The sequence below is a fragment of the Eublepharis macularius genome, chromosome 4, assembly GCF_028583425.1.
Source record: "Eublepharis macularius isolate TG4126 chromosome 4, MPM_Emac_v1.0, whole genome shotgun sequence".
Taxonomy (NCBI): domain Eukaryota; kingdom Metazoa; phylum Chordata; class Lepidosauria; order Squamata; family Eublepharidae; genus Eublepharis; species Eublepharis macularius.
This window is the reverse complement of record NC_072793.1, coordinates 163,606,549-163,624,851: the sequence shown is the minus strand read 5'-3', so window position 1 is coordinate 163,624,851 and position 18,303 is coordinate 163,606,549. Positions and strand designations below refer to the sequence as shown.

Here is an 18,303-nt window from a genome sequence, read left to right as displayed (position 1 = left end):
CTAAATCTAGAAATCAGGAACCAGAAGGCCCAGAGTCCAATAAACAGCAGTTGGGACCAAACCTCCCCTTTTTTGGTCTAGGCCAAATGACCTCTATTCTCCCCAGTTGAGCTATCCAAGCCCAAGGAGCCCCTCTCCACTCCAGGCAGACTTACAAACAGCAAGCCAGGTCTCCTTGACACTGCCATATACGCTGAGGTTCACAGTAAAACCAACATCGTGGATGGAGGCTCCCTTAGCCTCATAATTGCGGTACTCCATGGTGCAGTGGTAGATTCCTGAAACACAGAGTGAGGGATGGAGCGGAACCTTCAAAGAAGAACACTTTCCCTCATATCATATTAAGTCTGAGGAAATCTGGTGATATATAAATATTTTAAATAAATAATTTAAAAGTGCCAGTTTCCCCATCTTCCTGCCAATGGTGTAAAGCTGGGGCAGCAATTGGCTCAACATCAACATATTAGAAATCACCAAGGGGGTAGAACTAGACACGTGTCGCTGCCATTTTCAGTGGCAGTTATGAGCGAGGATACCATAACTATTTTTATCTTGTTGATTTTTGTGTTTGTTTCCAATGTGCTGTTGCTTTGTTAGCCCCCTTGAGTGTAATGAGAGAAAACAAATAACCAGCTCCGGCCATAAGGACTGGCCAAAGACTAGCAAATGAGTTTTGTGGACGTTCCAAGATTTTAACCCAGATCTCCTTGGTCCAAGTTCTATTTTCTACCCCACTCCACCACATGTACAAATAAGTAAACAAGTAAACAAACAAATTAAATCATAAATATAGTATCCAGCCACATTCGGCAAACCAAGATATAATGCAAAAATGTAAATAATCCTGTTCTGTTGAGGAACTGTGATAGCTAAAATCAAGAACTCACACAGATCTGAATGCTGCTAATGCTCTGTGGTAAGCCATCAGGACTAAAGGCGGGAGTGCTCCCTCAGCCACTAAACACTCCCTTGTTCAAGAATGGCTCCGCACCCCCGGCCAAATTTGATGTGTCCTATCTAAAAGGGAGCACCACACGTCTAAAGTTACTCAAGTTCAGTGGGAACTTTCCCAGCAAATTGAAAAGCCAATTCTCCCCTGCCAGTCCTGTTACGCATTGCTTCAGGTTATTCTCCAACTGTCCAACTGTCCTGTACAGTAAGTTATGCCGTGACAGAGCAACAGTTTCCTAAAGGTGTAATAAAATGTGCTAATCTCATGCCCTTCTTTAAACATCATGAAGATCCTCAGTTGGAGGATAGGGTTGCAGTTGTTATAGTTATTGTAGAACTGCTGCCCTTTGGACATAGTGAGCACCATCTCTGAGAGACGATGTGGAATAAGACAGAGATGTTCCGCCGGGCGTACGGTGGCTGAGGTGGGAGGACCCCCTTCTTCAGCCAGCCTCCTGCCAGACTGCCCTCCAGTCTGTATAATATCTGTCTTTTCGCCACCCACCCCATGAGCTTTAGTGAGGGAAGGACAATGTGAGTGCCGCTGGATTTTATAAATTGGATTTGGTTTTATTATGCTACCTGTTTTCATTGTGACCTAATCCGCTCTGAGCCCGCTCTGCAGGGAGAGTGGAATATAAATATAATATTAAATCAATAAATAGTGGTTAGTGCATCAGACTAGGACCTGGGACTGGCAGCAGCACTCCAAGGTCTCAGGCAAAGGCCTTCCACATCACCTACTGTTTGACCCTTTTAAATAGAGATACCAGGGACCATCTGCATGCCAAGCAAATACTGAGCCATGTTTTCCCATTAAACTTGGACAGCAGACAGTCTTTTGCAGACTACTTGGAATGCAGATATTCTCAGCCTTGAGTAGTTGCTGCCGTTTTTATTTTAAAAAAACCAATACAATTTTAGACATCAGCCACTGCTCTCCTGCCGTTCTACCCATGCTATATATTTACGTGACTATAATCTGCAGAGAAACGTCAAAATTCCCTGCTTGCTACGTAAGAAAACCACCAGATAATTATCTCATGGCGACAGGCTGGGGTCTTACACCATACGAAAGTGGCTCATACACACCCTTGGTCCATCAACATTTGTATTGTCTACTTAGACTGGCAGTTATTCTCCAGGGTCTTGGGCAGGCATTTCTCATACGCCCAGCCATCTGATTCTTTTCATCAGAGATGCTGGGGCTTGAACCTGGGACCTTCTGCATGCTAAGCAGACATTCTGCCACTGAGCCATAGCCTCTTGCTCGGCCATCACTTGTCCCTGCTCTCTGGGTTCAGCATTCTTTTACTCACCATACGCAATGATGGCCAGCACACCAATTATGAGAATCCATACCAGATATCCAGCAGTAAAACGCAGCAGTAGGAGAAACAGGAGGCTCACTACCATCGCAATCACCAGTATTCTTGGGGCGAGGAGAGGGAAAGAGGAGGGCAAAAATGGAGAGAGGAAAAGGTGAGCCTCTCCTACATTCTGTACCAAACTGAGTACCCCCTTAGACCCAAATTTCTCCTTTATCTCCCAGGTTTAGCCGTGCCTTCTGGGTAGCTGCACAACGATAAGCGGATTCTGGAATATGACCCACCCTCCCCCAAGCTAGGGACCAGCAGGGACCTGTGTACCTTTTTCTGAGAGCCAAAGTGGTTCAGTGGCTATAGTGCTGGGCTTAGGACAAAAACAGGCATGATGTCCTTATTGGGCAGCCTTGCTCAATTTGCCTTGGGGCTGCGTAGGGAAGGGAGAAGGGGTTTAACCCTTCATCTTCCACTCAGTTTTGCAAACTAAAACTGACACCACACTCTGATATTAGCATCTTAAAAAGGGGGGAAATCATATTTTTAAATGATGCAATTTCTCTCTCTTAAAAATGCTAATAGCAGAGGAGCAGGAAATCTAGTTTCCGATAGCAAAACAGAGCAAAAGTTGAAGGGTTAAACTCCCTCTCTTGTCCTTTCATAGCCCCAATGCAAACTGAGGCTGCACACACCTACATTTCATAATAATCACTTTAGTAATTCTCAGTTTGTGCCAGGCCACCACCATAACAGGGGCAACACAAGACTCTTGGCTCCTGTTCTTCTGGAATGACTACTTCTGGCAGTACCAGAAATAGGACCCTATGGGAGAAGTGGTACTACTGCTGGTAGGTATGTAGGGCCAGGAAGAATTTCCCCATGGAGTAATACTGCACATGGCAACCAAATCTTGGCTACTGAAAGAATTATTGAGCCCCCTTCCCTTCCTAGTTTCTCAGAATTCACCACTATTCTCAAGCTTTTCCTAAACATTTATAGCATTTACAGAAATGTGTTTGTAAACAAAAGCCAAGAAATCCAGGAGTTTGGATTCCAGCCAGAAACTGTGTTCTTTGCTTATGCAATGAAAGACGGTACAGCACATATGAAACTATGAACTTAACTATACCCTATTAAAGCTTAAGAATCTTTCTCATTTGTCCCCTAATATCCAAAACCCTGCAAATCTCCCCTCCACAGTGCCAGTCTCCTCACTGTCTCGGCCACTCACATCACGATCCAGTACCATGTCCGTGCAAAATCCTCAAAGATCTTCAACCCAATATCCTTGGCATTGAGAGCCCTAATAATCTGTCTGTCAAGATAAAGGAGCAAAAAGGGGTCATTAGACAGGGACTAAGGACTGGAATAAGACAAGCTGGCAAGAAGACCAAAGACAGTCTTGCCATCTTGAGGCTGCCCAGCACAGCATTTTTGACTGGACCGCTTCCCTCCTTTTACAGAAAATGTGCCATGAGCAGGGTTTTTTTTCAGCAGGAACACAGTGGAACGGAGTTCCGGAACCTCTTGAAAATGGTCACATGGCTGGTGGCCCCGCCCCCTGATCTCCAGACACAGGGGAGTTGAGATTGCCCGCCGAGTGGCGCGGAGGGCAATCTAAACTCCCCTCTGTCTGGAGATCAGGGGGCGGGGCCACCAGCCATGTGACCATTTTCTTCGAGGGCAACCCACTGAGTTCCACCACCTCTGTCCCCAGAAAAAAAAGCCCTGGCCATGTGGAAATCAGCAAGTGATATTCAAGACCTGGAGGTCAACAACACTATCTCTTGCTAACTGCAGCAGACCCAACTGGGCTGCTAAAGAGAGAATGAGAAGCTCTATTTCCAAAGTTAGGAACCTTAAAGGAAACCCATGAAAGAGAACTTGTGCCTGGACTGAATCTATTCAAAAGGCAGGTGGTGAGGCTCACATAACCCAGTGCTCCTCCATTTGAAGAAAAAAAAATCCTACACACACAGAAAACCAGTACACCAGGTTCTAGTGGAGGCTTCTCCCTGATATTCTGTCACTACGCGCAAGGAAATTGGTGGGCATGTAGAGAAACATTCTGTCACACTTGAGAGCAGGACCACAAGTGACACCTGACACAGGTTGGACACTTGTCTGCTTCCCTCAAGTTTTGATGGGAAATGTAGGCATCCTGGTCTCGCAGCTTCGCTCTCTGACGGCTGTCCAATGGACTTTTCAACTGTCACTTGTCCAACATTCTGCCAAGCTGCCTACATTTCCCATCAAAACTTGAGGGAAGCTGGCAAGTGTCCGACCTGTGTCAGGCGTCACTTGTGGTCCCGCTCTCAGAGACGCTCTGATGTGGTACAGCTCAAGTTCACCTCAGTGAAGGCCTGGGCATCCAGGGGAGCAGTTGGTTTTTGACTACAGCTGAGAGGCACTAAACCATTAGTCCTCTGAAATCTGTTGAGTGAAAAAATTAAATTTTCTTCCAGGCTGGTACATTTCTGGTACTGCAGTCAGACTGGAAGAAAAATACTTTAACAAACCAAGTGCGATGAGGCGAGGCAAGGGCAGAGGAAGGCATTAGCTCCTCTTACCTGTGTGTTCCTTCCCCCCCCCCCAGTAAAAAGTACCCACTACCCACTCCCAGCATTACACCAGAACAGCAGGACATGAAAACAAAGGTGCGTGACCCCCCCACTGCCTTGCCTCACTTAGCTCCAAGAACTAGGCCCATAGATGTAAGAGAGTGAAGGTGCTACTGTAATAGCTTGCTTAGAGAGTTCAAAAGTCTTATTTCTTTATTTAAAATGTTTATATCCTGCCTTATCTCAGATTTAAGGCAGCTTTGGCTGAGGTCGGGAGTTTGAGGACTTACTTTGAACCACTTATGAGGTTATCCCGTGTTTCGTTGCTTATCTTTCTTTCAGCATAGTTTTGAGAAGCATTTAAAGAAGGGAAACAACGATTGAAGACTGTGTTGGAAGGAGAAAGGTCGAAATTAGGACTAATGGAAAAAAACAAGGGATGAATAGATGACTCTCTTATATCAAATCAGAACGTTGGTCCATCTAGTTCAGTATTGTCTACATACTCCTGTCTGGCAGTGACTCGTCTCTAGGGTCTTGCACAGAAAGGTGCTTTTCGAACAACGGCTGAGACCCTGGGGATTGAACCTGGGGCCTTCTGCCATATGAAACAGATGCTCTAGTAGTCCTTAGCCATAGCTGCAGGACATGAAAATAAAGATACATGGACCCCACCATCCCAACTAGCTTAGCTCTGAGAACTAGGCCTGTGAGTGCAGACGTATCCACTGGGCTTGATAGGCCCAGTGAAGAATTACCAAAGGTTCCCTGCACCCGATACAAGCAAAATCCCACAAACAAGTGCCAATCGCATTCCGCATTGGAGTGGATTTAATAAGATATAAATGGGACATAATATAATTCTTAAAGTCCTCCTCAGGCCTGCTCCTCTCCCTGCCTAAACTGGAGATTTCACCAGAGACTGCTAGCAGAGTTTCAATTTTGTTGCCCCCCTCTGTACAAATCATCCAGGCCACGGAGCCCTCAGGATCCAGAGGTAGCCCCCACACTGACTGTACTCTGTGAGTAGCACTTACTTGCTGTGGATGGGATGGCGAATTGAGGACAAAGTTGTTGGTTGAGAATTTGTGACACTGTCTGTGGAAGAAAAGTACATGTCAGTTTTTTGATGGTGCAGCTATGAATAATGACTTTCAGAGGGTGATAAGAAAGGTCATGAGATAAATATTATTGTAGATGTCAGTAATGGCACAACTTTTTCAACTTCGCTGCCCCATACCAACATGGAACTCCATGCTGAGCGCAAATGTATAGAAAGCCAGAACAGCGTCGGCTCCAAGCAGTAGTAGTGCATGATCACTGAATTAGGTAGGACTGCACTGTCACTGCCGTATTTAGGGGCGGCGGGGGGTCACTTGCCCTGGGCACCGCCAAAGAGAGGGCAACGGGCATGGCTGCTGGCCAGGAGCGTGCAGAGCTGGCAGCGGCAGCACGGGCAGCTCCGCGGGAGGGCTGGGAGGCTGCTCATGCCACCCTGACTGCCTGCCGCACTGATGGGGCGGCTGGCTTGTTGGGCACCGAGCTGGCCCTCTTGCAGCGGCTGCTGGCCAGGAGCACGTGAAGCTGGTGGCAGCAGCACGGGCAGCTGCACAGGATTGCTGGGAGGCCACTCGCACCACCTCGGCCTGCTGTGCTGATGGGGCAGCTGGCTCACTTGGTGCTGAGCTGATCCTCCTGCAGCAGCTGCTGGCTGGGAGCACGTGGAGCTGGTGGTGGCAGCACGGGCAGCTGCGCCGGAGGGCTGCCAGGTAATGAGGAGGGAGGCGAGTGGCCCAAATCGTGGAAGGGCTCCCGGGAGGCAGCCTCACCCTTCACAATGGTATGTGCCATCCACTTCCTGGAAGTGACATCATCACACAGTCCTGAGGCTGCACGAACGCTTCACACACGCAAATGTGTGGTGACACGGGCGCCACCTGCCGGGAGTTGCCTCGGGTGCTGGCAACCCACACTACAGCGCTGTGCACTGCTAGGAAGTCTGCATTATGCCAGTGTGGCAGAGTAGTCTGAGGGCGGGACAACGACACGGGAGAACCACGTCCAAATGCCCAGTCTACCACGGAGGCTTGCAGGGTGTCCTTGGCCCAGCTGCACTCTCTCAGCCTAACCTCCCTCTGTCATTTATATAAATTGTTACTTTATCAATATCGTGGCTACAATCTAGTCAAAGCTGAGCACATTTCAGGCCTGTTCAATAGCCATTAAAGCACTCATTGTTTCCCACTGAAATCTCCCGTTGACTTAAAAGTGCTCTGCTTTGGTTGGATTATGCTTAAAGGCTTGTGATATATGCAACATAACTCTAATACCAGTGGCAGAAAGAGCCATCAAGTCATGTCTGACTTAGGGTAACCCCTGCTAGGGTTTGCAAGGCACGAGACTGACAGAAGTGGTTTGTCGCCTTTGGAGGCCTTCCGTCCAATTACAAACCAAGGCCAACCCTGCTTAGATCTGACAAGCCTGGGCTTCCCTGGGCTGCCCAGGTCAGGGCCAACTCTACTATTAGCCATTCTAAATGTGTTCCATGTTGAGGTTGCTTCCACCCAAAGCTTTTACTCTGGTTTGGCAACCAAACGGGAGAATTTTATCTTCTTTTCTTTTCAGCATTCACACAACATTGTTCTCATTTCATCCACTTTCCCCCTGCTTTGCTCTGCTCTTTCCCAAACCAGTCAGGCTACAAACTGAATCCTGCTGCCAACAATCTGACAAGACTGGGCTTGCCTGGGCCATTCAGGACACGACCAACTCTACTATTCTAAATAGGGTTGCCAGCTCCTGGTTGGGAAATTCCTGGAGATTTGGGGGGTGGAGCCTGGAGACTGCGTGGTTTGGGGAGGGGAGGAACTTCAGCTGGCTATAATGCCATAGCATCCACCTTCCAAGGCAGCCATTTTCTCCAGGGGAACTAATCTCTGTCACCTGGAGATCAGTTGCAATTCTGGGAGATCTCCAGCCACCACCTGGAGGCTGGCAACCCTAATTCTAAATGTGTTTCAACCATCTGGGGACTTATCAAAGTGGAACTCCCCCCCCTCCACAGCAGCCCACTGAGTCCCCTCTGGATTTGTTCCTAGGGGTCAGCAGACCCTTAGAAACAGTAAAGGGCATAGTGGGGCTCTACAGGACATGGAGGGAGGACAGGCGGAAGTCAGGGGCCCCTGTTCCTCGACAGGAGATGCCATTCTATCAGAAGACATATGCCAAATTCAATTCTAATCTTCGGGGAGGGGGGGAATCTATCCTCCTTCACAGCATGCAGAATTTTATACAACTCCGTCGCGGCCACCCCTTTTTATTAATTCACATTCAGCCCTGGCACAGAATATTTTATAAAGAAACAGAGCTGCACTATAAAGCAATGATTCCGGAAGATGTTTCAGTAGAGAGTACAGGACTGTGGCCTGTGCTATTAATACGTATAATCTGTTGTTGTATGTTTTTATCTTGTTCTCCCTGCATTATATTTCTACTTAGGTAATAGCATTTCTTGGGAGGGAAGGCAGCATGGTATAGCCCCATCTTATCAGATATCGGAAGCTAAGCTGAGTCGAAGGACCTCCAAAGAAGACTCTGCAGAGGTAGGCACTGGCAAACCCCACTCTGTTTCTTGCTTGCCTTCCTTGCTGGGATTGCCTTAAGTCGGTTGCAACTGGATGGCACATACCATTTGCCATCAGGCAAGGTAATACCATTTTGTGCACTGTTTAACATGTCATATTTTATACATGCCTTGTTTCAGATTTCTGTAATAATAATTACATTGTTTTTTAGATGTCTTCTCATCCTGTTGATTGTACTAACTTACATTTCATAATTCATCTTGAATCTCAGATAGAAACACAGCAGACCCTCAAACTATAAATAACACGAACAAATGCACACCTGGCTCAAATTAAGCCTCCAATGAGGTTTAGTTTAGGTTAGGGGATCGAGCTGACACAGCAAGGGGAAAACAAGTAAACAGCACGAACTTACCAAATGTGTAGTGGTCAGGTTAATGCTAGGCTGGCACCACTCCTGGTCCCATATTTCCGAAGGGTTTTTATTAGGAATGTAGTCAGTGGGAAGAACCACGGAGAAGTTCGTAGGGCAGGAAGAGACACATACCTGGGGTGGAAAGGTGGGATGAAACTTTGGTGATAGGGGCAATCCTTACATGGGACAGGATGCTGGATGAATGTACTATTTCAGCACAGCTGGGAGCTGGTAGGTAAGGGAGCGTGATTTTTCAAAGATGGCCAGTATCAGGCAAGGACACTTGTGACCTACCTAATCTCCGTAACATCCCAAGAGTCGACACTGCAAGGCCTCCCCCACCTCTTCACTATGACTGTGCGATACTAGATTAGCGAGGCACAAAACTGCACGCCTCTCTGGGATGTAACAGGAAGAGAAAATTGACTTGGCTTGCATAACAGACGTGATTGGAGGAAAATGACATGGTGGGTCGGTTCCAACTCCCTCTGGCTAGTTATGCAGTCTTCCACCAACCCTGCATAGGTGGCCAGGGAGGAGTGGTGGCTAATATTCTCCAGGAGTCCTTCAAATTCCCAGACATCCACAGTCAAATGATCATTGGCATTGAACGAATGCTCCTTACATTGGGAACGAAAGACCATTTAGGCATACTGCCTGTTTACCAGCTGCCTAGGCTAGTTCTCCTAGTTCCAATTTTTCTACCACAGGCATAATGTCATAAATCTCTATCATGGGTCACTCTGCCCTTAGTATCTGGAAGGTGTTTCTCCTTCTCCTCAAGTTGTTAAATTGTTTGCCTTCTTCTCACAGCTAAGGTTGCAAACTTTTTTTCTAGCTCTGCTCCGGTGCCTCTATGCCAAGGAAAAATTCATTACCATCCAGGTAATGAGGGGCAAGTGCTCCCCACTAAACTTTCGTTTCTCATACAGCTGTTACAGGTACAGGAGCTTTGGCCATGGAAAAAGAAAAATAGGTGAAGACCCCCCATCTATACATCTTTTTCCAAGGAGGACCCTAGGGAACCTGACCCCCAATGCTGCCTCCTGCTCCAAAACAGCTCAAAGGCTGGGCTCCCCTACCTGTGGTGTTGGGCACTGTAATCCGTTCATTGCAGCTGCCATGATGTTTAGAGAAGTGATGCAATTTATCATGTTGAAATAGAGAACAAAAGGCTTGTTGCTGCAGTAAGAACGAGAAAGAGATTAAAATTACGGAACAGAACAAAAGAAGAAACAGGGTACGGTGGGAGGGAACATTTCTAAATGGGCACATGGTCAGCAGCTACGGAGCCATGCCAAATCAGAGGCCAAATGTTCTCAGTAAAGATACTGACAAATACAGATCAGCAAATTCAGAAACAGAGTCTGCCACCTGTAAGGTTTTTTTGGGGGGGGGGGTTGCGCCTTCTGCTCCCAGGCCTTTGTCAACTTTGCACCAGGCAGAAATTCAACAGGTGACGTCTCTTCAATACTCCATTTAATGTCCTTTAACAGAAAAAGGGCATAATTGCCCAATGCAGTGCCAGGAGCTGGGGAGCACCATTATGCCTGCTGATGGGATGGGGCATTCCTAGAGATCTGGGGACAGAACCTGGGGAGGGTGGACTTTGGGGAGCAAAAGGAGATCAGCAGGCATGCGATGCCATGGAGCCCAACCTTCAAAGCTGCCTTTCCTCCAGGGGAACTGACTGCTCAATGGAACCCTCCTGTGACAACACACCTGCTTCTCCTGGGCCCCCTTTTTCTTCCCCACACATCTCATCATAACCCACCTGTTCTCGCCAATTCCACAATAGGAACCAGTTGAGTTCCTCGGATAAATCACCTGACGAGGATCTCCATACAGCCAAGCTTGAATTAGAGGAGAGAGAAAGAAATGGAAGTGAGAGTGACATAACTTCTGACATTTCAAAGATGAAAACAGGGCCACTTCTCTGAACTTATTACCCCTTTCTCTGTATGAGGATCACTGCCTGAGCCTCCCCTGCCTCCCACCCCATATACATTGAGGGACAGTCTCACTTGCTGGCTGCTGCATTCATTGTCTCTGCAACCAGTCTGGGCTACACTGGCTTCCAAAGCAGGTTGTGTAAGCAAGCTGGCTGTAACAGCTCTCCTTTGGGGAGGAGGGAACAAAAATCCGATAATAGAAAGATCAGCCTCATAATGGGTCTGGGATAAACAGCCTTTTATTAAGGCCAACACAAGTGACACAAAGTGTGCAAGCTTTCAGGTGCTCTTCATCAGGCTGTATGTCAAAAAGCGAGTGGGAGGGGGAAAAAGGATGTTTGAGGTCATGATCTTATCTGAAAGATCATGGCCTGAGGCATCTTTGCTTCCCCGCCCCTTTAGTCATGCAGCCTTTTGTAGAGTTCTGGAGAACTCAACAGATTTTGTGATAGTTTGGTTGGTCCCGATAAAAAGTATTACGTGGCTTTTGTTTCGAGATGTTTCTTTGGACCAACATAGCTTCCTGGAAACCTCTATCTATATGGGTTGTAATCAGGGCTTTTTTTTCCAGGGGGAACGCAGGGGAACGGAGTTCTGGCACCTCTTGGAAATACTCAGCAACAGCACATGAAAATAATATTATTTCAAAGATTCCCATGTGTTTCTCCCTCATTTCCCTCTTGAGAGGTCCGCCACCTCTTTTCCCAGAAAAAAACCCATGGTTGTGATTATATTTAAAACAAGATGTCTGCCATTCAAATATGTTTTGCCTGCAGAGGCAGTTTGGGAGGGGATGAGGAAGAATCAAAGCATCGACGTTCTGTGGGTGGAATTTCCAAGCACGGGCTCCAGAGACCTGGGACCGAGGGCCAAAAAATGCGTAATTCTTGTTTACTTTTTTAAAAATTCTGTTAGTGGAGTCCAAGCACAGGGGTCAGGATTGTATAGTAGTTACACTGGAACCAGGGACACCTTGAGTGAAAACCCTGATCTGCCACGATGCTCAGGGGCTTTGGGTCAACCCCACACATTCAGAGGGCTGTTGAGAGGATAAAAATGGAGAAGGGGAGGACTACGTTCCTTATTCCCCTGAACTCTTAGAAGGCAAAATAAAAACAGAAAATCTGCCTGCCTGCCTATTTGTCTGTCAGGCTACAAGGCTGTTTGTTTCTTTCTTGAGATTGTGGGTTGGAACTGGTCAGGTCAGCCAAGCGTGTAGCCTTCCCCCCTTCCCTCTGCCCCTGAGGTGAATGTGAGAGAAAAAGCCCCTCCTGCCAGAGAAAGTCGCCTTGAACAGTAAAAAGGCTCCATAGTTCCAAAATGGAATGGTAGGATGCAGCTAAGTATGCCTGAGGTGCAATTGAGTATTTGTATGTTTTAACAGTGTTAAGACCCACCTGGAGCCTGCTTGTGGGGAGGGCGGGCTATAAATCTAATAAACAAAATTGGATGAAATATGCATTCAAAGGAACAGTTACAATTTGGTTTCAGGCTCAGACAAATTGTGCTTGGGTCCCATTTGAAGGCATTCCTTCTCCCCCTCCTACCCAAAGAAATGGAGAATGATGGAGGTTAATTTGCCTGGGAAATTCCATCTCATTCTATCACCACCAATCCATTTTAATAATAACTGCACTTTCGGCAAGCTATTTCCTATTCACTTCAACTTCCTAGTCCTTGAAGTTTGCAGGGGTACCAGTTTACCCCAGAATTACAACTCATTTCCAGACAACAGAGGTCAGTTCCCCTGAAGAAAAATGGCTGCTTTGGAGGGTGTTCTCTACAGCATTATACCCTGCTGAGTTCCCAAATTCCACTCCCAAATCTCCAGGGATTTCCAGAGAGGGGAACACTGCTTCATGGCCAGGACAACTTATAGACTGAAAGATTTAATGGATTCTCTCAGACCCACGAGACTCTTGAGTTGCAAGTAAAACACACCTCAAGTTTCAAGACCTCATGGTTGCAGAGGAATATATTTTCAAAATTTGATAAAGGGTCCACGACTCCTTGGGTTGTTTATTTTGGGGGGAAAGGTGGGATAAAAGATTTTGAATAGAATAAAATAAATAAGACTCTACACTTACACTGCTTTGCCATTAGAAATAGTGTAGTATTTTCAAGCCTTTTCTCTCCATGCTTTTTGCCTTCGTGGTTAAGCAAGCAAAGAGCAGGATTTAGGCAATTCATCTTCATATGTGAATGACTAGCAAAATTTGGCTTGGCTGTCATAGAATCATCTACGGTTTTAACTTTCTATTAGCTAGCCAGGGTCTGTTAAAAAAACCAGTCCTCCCCATGGCACGGGGTGGTGGCAGAAGGGCCATTTGGTCAAGCTGAAAGGGGGCCTCAAGTTCAGACTCCTGTTAATTTTTGCCATTGGATAGGTTTTGCAACTTGCCTCACTCTTTTTTATGCCTTCAAGCCTCATCATTTTTATTTATACTATGTAGGGTTGCAAGCTCCAAGTTGGGAAATTCCTGGAGATCTTGGGGGTGAAACGTGGAGAAAGTGGGGTTTGGGGAGGGAAAGGACCTTGGCATGGCATAATTCCATAGAATCCACCCCCCAAAGGTGAACTGATCTCTGTGGCCTGGAGACCCGTTGTGATTCCGGGAGCTCTCCAGCCACTACCTGGAGGCTGGCAACCTTAATACTATGGCTGGGGCCTCAAAAGCTGGATGAATCCCAAGCCTCCTTTCTCTGAGGGAAATGGCTTTTTGCACTACTTACCCAGCAACCCTACTACTATGTATCCAGCAAGGAAGGCAAGGAACAGGACACAGCAAATAATATCCGTGCAGCTCCTGAAAAAGGAGGACAGGGCAGTCAAACACATACACACGCCATGCACTAAAAAGCAGGAAGCAAAAGTGTGTCCAAGCTCTACACTGACTGGAGCCCTTAAAAATTTCAGTCAGGCTTCAGCTGTGAAAGTCGTCACTGTAAAGGATGCCTCTAAGTGTGCACAGAGTGAATTTCCTTCTCCACCGGATAACTCCTGACAAGTGACCCAAATCTAAACTGCAGGCATAGTTTAGTGACAAGGGTGAGTGGGCTTCCTTGCCACACTGCTCCTGGGCCTATAACCCATTCTCCTCCTAGAGGAACTGAGAATCCCAGTTTCTGTTCAGCTCTACCCACGCTACCAGGGCATGTTCCAGATTCTGAGGTACCCTGGGCAAGATGCCTGGCCATGACTCCCCCCCCCCTTAGCATACCATCACTGCCTCATCTTCCATTTGCCCTCCCTTACACATATATGCATACACACACACTCCACCCACATTTTGTAGTCTCTGCTGGTAGGGTTAAAGGGAACCAGACAGATTTCGCTCCCTCCAGCATCTCAACAAGAAAATGGGAGATTGTCTCCAACTGAGCAGGAGCTTCTGGGGCAATCTTGCATTTCCAGCTGGAAGCAAAGTTGAAGGGAGTGGGACAAAGCTAAAAGGAGCATCAAATAAACTGCTCTTTCCTCTAGGTGTACCACACATCAAGAAAAGGGATATTTGCGGATGCTCTGGAGCAAGCTAGGGTTGCCAGCCTCCAGGTGGGACCTGAAGATCTCCTGGAATTACAACTGTCCTCCAGGCTATAGAGATCAATTCCCCTGGAGACAATGGCTGCTTTGGAAGGTGGACTTTATGGCATCATACCTCCATTAAGGCACCTCCATCTCTAAATCCTGTAATCCTGTCCTCCTTAGGTGTATAGCATAGTGGTTAAGTGGCTGGTCTGCAAATCAGCACTCAGCTGGTTTGAATCCCACTACTGCCATGAGTTCATTAGGTGGCTTTAGGTAAGCCATTCTTCTTAGTGCAAGCTCCCCAGCTGTATTGTTGGGATAATAATAACACTAACTTTGTTCATTCTTCTCAGTTGGGCACTAATTTGTCTGGAAGAGCATTACATAAGTGCAGTTATTGTTGTTGTTGTTGTTATTGTTATTACCCCCAAATCTCCAGGAATTTCCCAACCTGGAGCTGGTAACCCTAAAGCAAGCCCCATTCTTAGATAAGAAAGGGTTGGGCCAAGTACCTCTGGGCACCTTAGAGCATGCCCTACCATACTGAATCTTGACAGTGGTCTTGCACAGTTATTAGATCTCAGTCAGCACCTTTCCCAAAAGTTTCTTACCTGTTCTTGATAGGGCCACGAAAGGACTGGTCATATTTACACTTTTCCCCTGGTGAGAGAGATAGAAAAACAGTGAGAGAGGAATGAGACTGGATGCTCAGGTTTGCTGAGTCTTCATGTGTGGGGTTGTGGGGATAGTGGCTAAATTTAGGGACTGCAAGTACATTTTTAGTGAGGAAACACCAGGAAGTGGAGAGAGGGTGTGGTGCAGTACTAAAAGTGCAAGACTTGACCTGGACAAACCAGGTCAAGCTGGTGGCTCTGCTGCCTCTCCAATGCAAGACTCATCAAGAACTTGTTGTTGCGTTGTCCCTAGATCAAAGCAATGCTGCCTCTTGTGATAAGGGGACTGGTGCGGAGGGCCCTGCTCCAGGCTTTGCCTTGCACCGCAGAGAACACAAACCACAGGGAATAATTCCTCACCCCTGCCCTATGACTCGACCATGTTTCATTGGCTTCATGGAGAGTGTATAATGATGATAATTGCAGTGAAGCAAGAGGAATGCCATTGGGTACAATGTGCGTGCCGAGATACACAACTACACACGTGTAGTTTCAGCATGCTGCTGAGCACAAAGATGTAAAACCTATATTTCTGGTCTGTCCAGTTCTCTGGGAACACGGTCTGCAACCAGCAGGTAGGCAATGCCTGGGGCAATGTGAGCCCTGCAGACTCCTGGGTTCAAAGCTCATCTTGGGGCCAAGCTAGAAGTGAGGAATTACACTTGAATGGCAAGTGAACAGACTCACATGTATTCCTCCCTGTTCACTTGCGCTCCACTCGATCACCGAGTGGAGTGCAAGTGAACAGGGAGGAATACATGTGAGTCTGTTCACTTGCCATTCAAGTGTAATTCCTCACTTCTAGCTTGGCCCTATGCTAAGGGCTCAGAGTTGCTGCTCACATCATAAAGTGCTTCCAAACCAAGGCAACAGTCTCAGCGCCCACTCTTAGGAAGAAACAACTGGTGGCCAAAATAGGAAGACACAAAATACAGGAATTCTGAAGGCATTTCCTGCAGCTATCATACACCCAGTTTAGCCTGATCTCATCAGATCTTGAGAGCTAAGCAGGGTCAGTCCTGGTTAGTCCTTGGATGGGAGACCACCAAGGAAATCCAGGGTTGCTCTGCTGAGGCAGGCAATGGCAAACCACCTCTGTTCATCCCTTTCATTGAAAACCCTGTGAGGTTGCCATAAGTGAGCTATGACTTGAAGGCACTTTTATACACACACAGTACATGCAGGGGCCATGAGTGATGTGACCAAGACCACACAATCAATCTACGGCACAGGCAAGACTCATTCTAGACTCCCAAATTTCAGCCCAATCATTCTAGATTTGGCCAGGAACACCAAAAAGAGCAAGGTCCAAGGGGGAAAAAACTCAAGAGGGCCAGAGGAGCCCCAGGTACTTGGGGGACTGGAAAAAATGTTGCTAGGGGTAGCAGTAGCATACCTTTTAAAATCAAGCATCTTACAGGAGTTTGTGAGCCACTGAATATGAAAAGGGCCAAGGGAAAAGACCTTCTGTCTGGGGGCCTATGAGCGCAGGAAATAACCAAGGCAAAAGAAATTGGCAAGGAAGGCAAAAGTTTATTTGAGTGATCACCCAAAAGATGCCGCTCAGACAAAGCCTGAAGAAGCAAACAAACATCAGAAAGAGGCTTTAGTTATTTGATTTAATTATAGTTGTAAATTGTGCCCATACATACTTATCAATGCTTTGTTTCTGATAAGATGTCAGTTGTAACACTCTCCATAACACACTACACAAGATAAAAAAGTTACAGAGGAGGATGTTTCCAGAATAATAGAGAACATCTCTTGCCATCTCCTGCTGTAAAGAGCAAAACACAGGGGGTATCTCTTCAGAGCTGATTGTGGTGGAGAGTGCCTTCAAGCCATAACTGACTTACAGCAACCCCTGCTGAGGTTTTCATGGCAAGAGACTAACAGAGGTGGTTTGCCATTGCCTGCCTCTGCAACTCTGGTTTTTGTTGGGAGGTCTCCCTTCCAATTATTAACGAAGGTCAACCCTGCTTAGCTTCTGAGATGATCAGGCTCACCTGGGCTATCCCAGTCAGGGCCAGAACTGATTAACAGTTGAATAAGGTCACATAGCAGGGCAAGCCGTTAGAAGGCCAAAGGAGCTAGTTAAGGCTCACTCAGAATTCTTAGTGAAGAGCCAAAGTAAGCCATTTTATTCTTCTATAATCTAATTCTAACATTTCTCTAACAGCTACATAGATCAGTTCCCCTCAAGAAAATGGAAGCTTTTGGAAGTAGACTAGATGGCATCGCATCCTCTCCCAAATCTTCACCCTCCAAGCTCTACCCTCAGTCTCCAGAATTTCGTAAGCTGTTTATTTGGGCACGTCACCACAATTTCAGTATCATCGTTATCTTCATCTTCATCATCATCACTGCCTTCCCCAAAGAATCCTGACAACTGTTGTTTGGTGCAGGCAGGTATCTCCACAATTCCCCTTTCCTAAGTGCCACAATTTCCCTGAGGGGAATGGATACCGAATAAACCAGTTTGCAGTGTTGATATACCCCGTCCTTCTCAGCCTTCACACATCTCACAGTGTAGGAGAGATTTAACCAATATATGCTACTCACATAAATCAAACCACAAATTCCACGGCACAGCCAGAATAGCAGAGCCGCTTATCTCTTATCTGGGCCACTACCTCATGATATCTCTACACTTGTCTTTGGGATGAAAGATAAGAAAAAGATTTGTACATATGTTTGACTTTCTAGCCATACAAGTGTTGCAAAATAGAGGATAGTGCCCAAAGAAGCGCTTGCATGGATCAGAGAATGGACCCTTAGTAATGACCTCAGCTTAGGGTTGCCAACCTCCAGGCAGGGCTGGGAGATCATCTGGAATTACTACAGATCTCCAGCCTATATAGATCAATTCCCCTGGAGAAAATGGTGGACTTTTCGGCGTTATACCCAGCTGAGGTCCTTCCACTCTCCAGATGCAGCCCTCCACCGGCTCCACCCCCAAATCTCCAGGAATTTTCCAACCTGGAGGTGGCAACCCTACCTCAGCTATTGAGCTCTCTCATGTAGTACCAGCTGTTCCTGGGTTTGTGGTATAGCAGAATAAAAATCTCAAATAACGAGACATAGGAAGGTCCTTGTTAAACATTACAGAAGTGCAAGGAGAGTATCTTAGTGATCTGAGCACAAGACAAACGTTCAGGATGGGGCCCCATAATCACCGCCACTCCACCACCAGCTGCCCTTTTTTGGGGCCAAGGAAGGGATGGCCCTCACCCTGCATGAGGTAGGTGGGAGTCACTGCTGCTGCTGAAGCCAGCTGCCTGAGCCCAATAAGGGGTAGGTGCAAGCCGGTTCTTC

The 18,303-nt window shown here is 46.9% G+C and overlaps 1 protein-coding gene across 1 annotated transcript in view; it reads right to left on the bottom strand.

Annotated features, from left to right (window-relative positions):
* SLC44A4 (solute carrier family 44 member 4) overlaps positions 1-18,303 on the bottom strand; it is a 48,904-nt gene that overhangs the window by 17,489 nt on the left and 13,112 nt on the right. Inside the window, exons 2-11 of the mRNA XM_054978433.1 lie at positions 14,926-14,974; positions 13,519-13,592; positions 10,608-10,686; positions 9,916-10,015; positions 8,834-8,965; positions 5,872-5,932; positions 5,125-5,221; positions 3,505-3,588; positions 2,271-2,383; positions 156-278 (exon numbers count right to left, since the gene is read on the bottom strand). Coding sequence (XP_054834408.1) covers positions 156-278; positions 2,271-2,383; positions 3,505-3,588; positions 5,125-5,221; positions 5,872-5,932; positions 8,834-8,965; positions 9,916-10,015; positions 10,608-10,686; positions 13,519-13,592; positions 14,926-14,974 — 912 coding nt within the window. The remainder of the gene's footprint in view (positions 1-155; positions 279-2,270; positions 2,384-3,504; positions 3,589-5,124; positions 5,222-5,871; positions 5,933-8,833; positions 8,966-9,915; positions 10,016-10,607; positions 10,687-13,518; positions 13,593-14,925; positions 14,975-18,303) is intronic.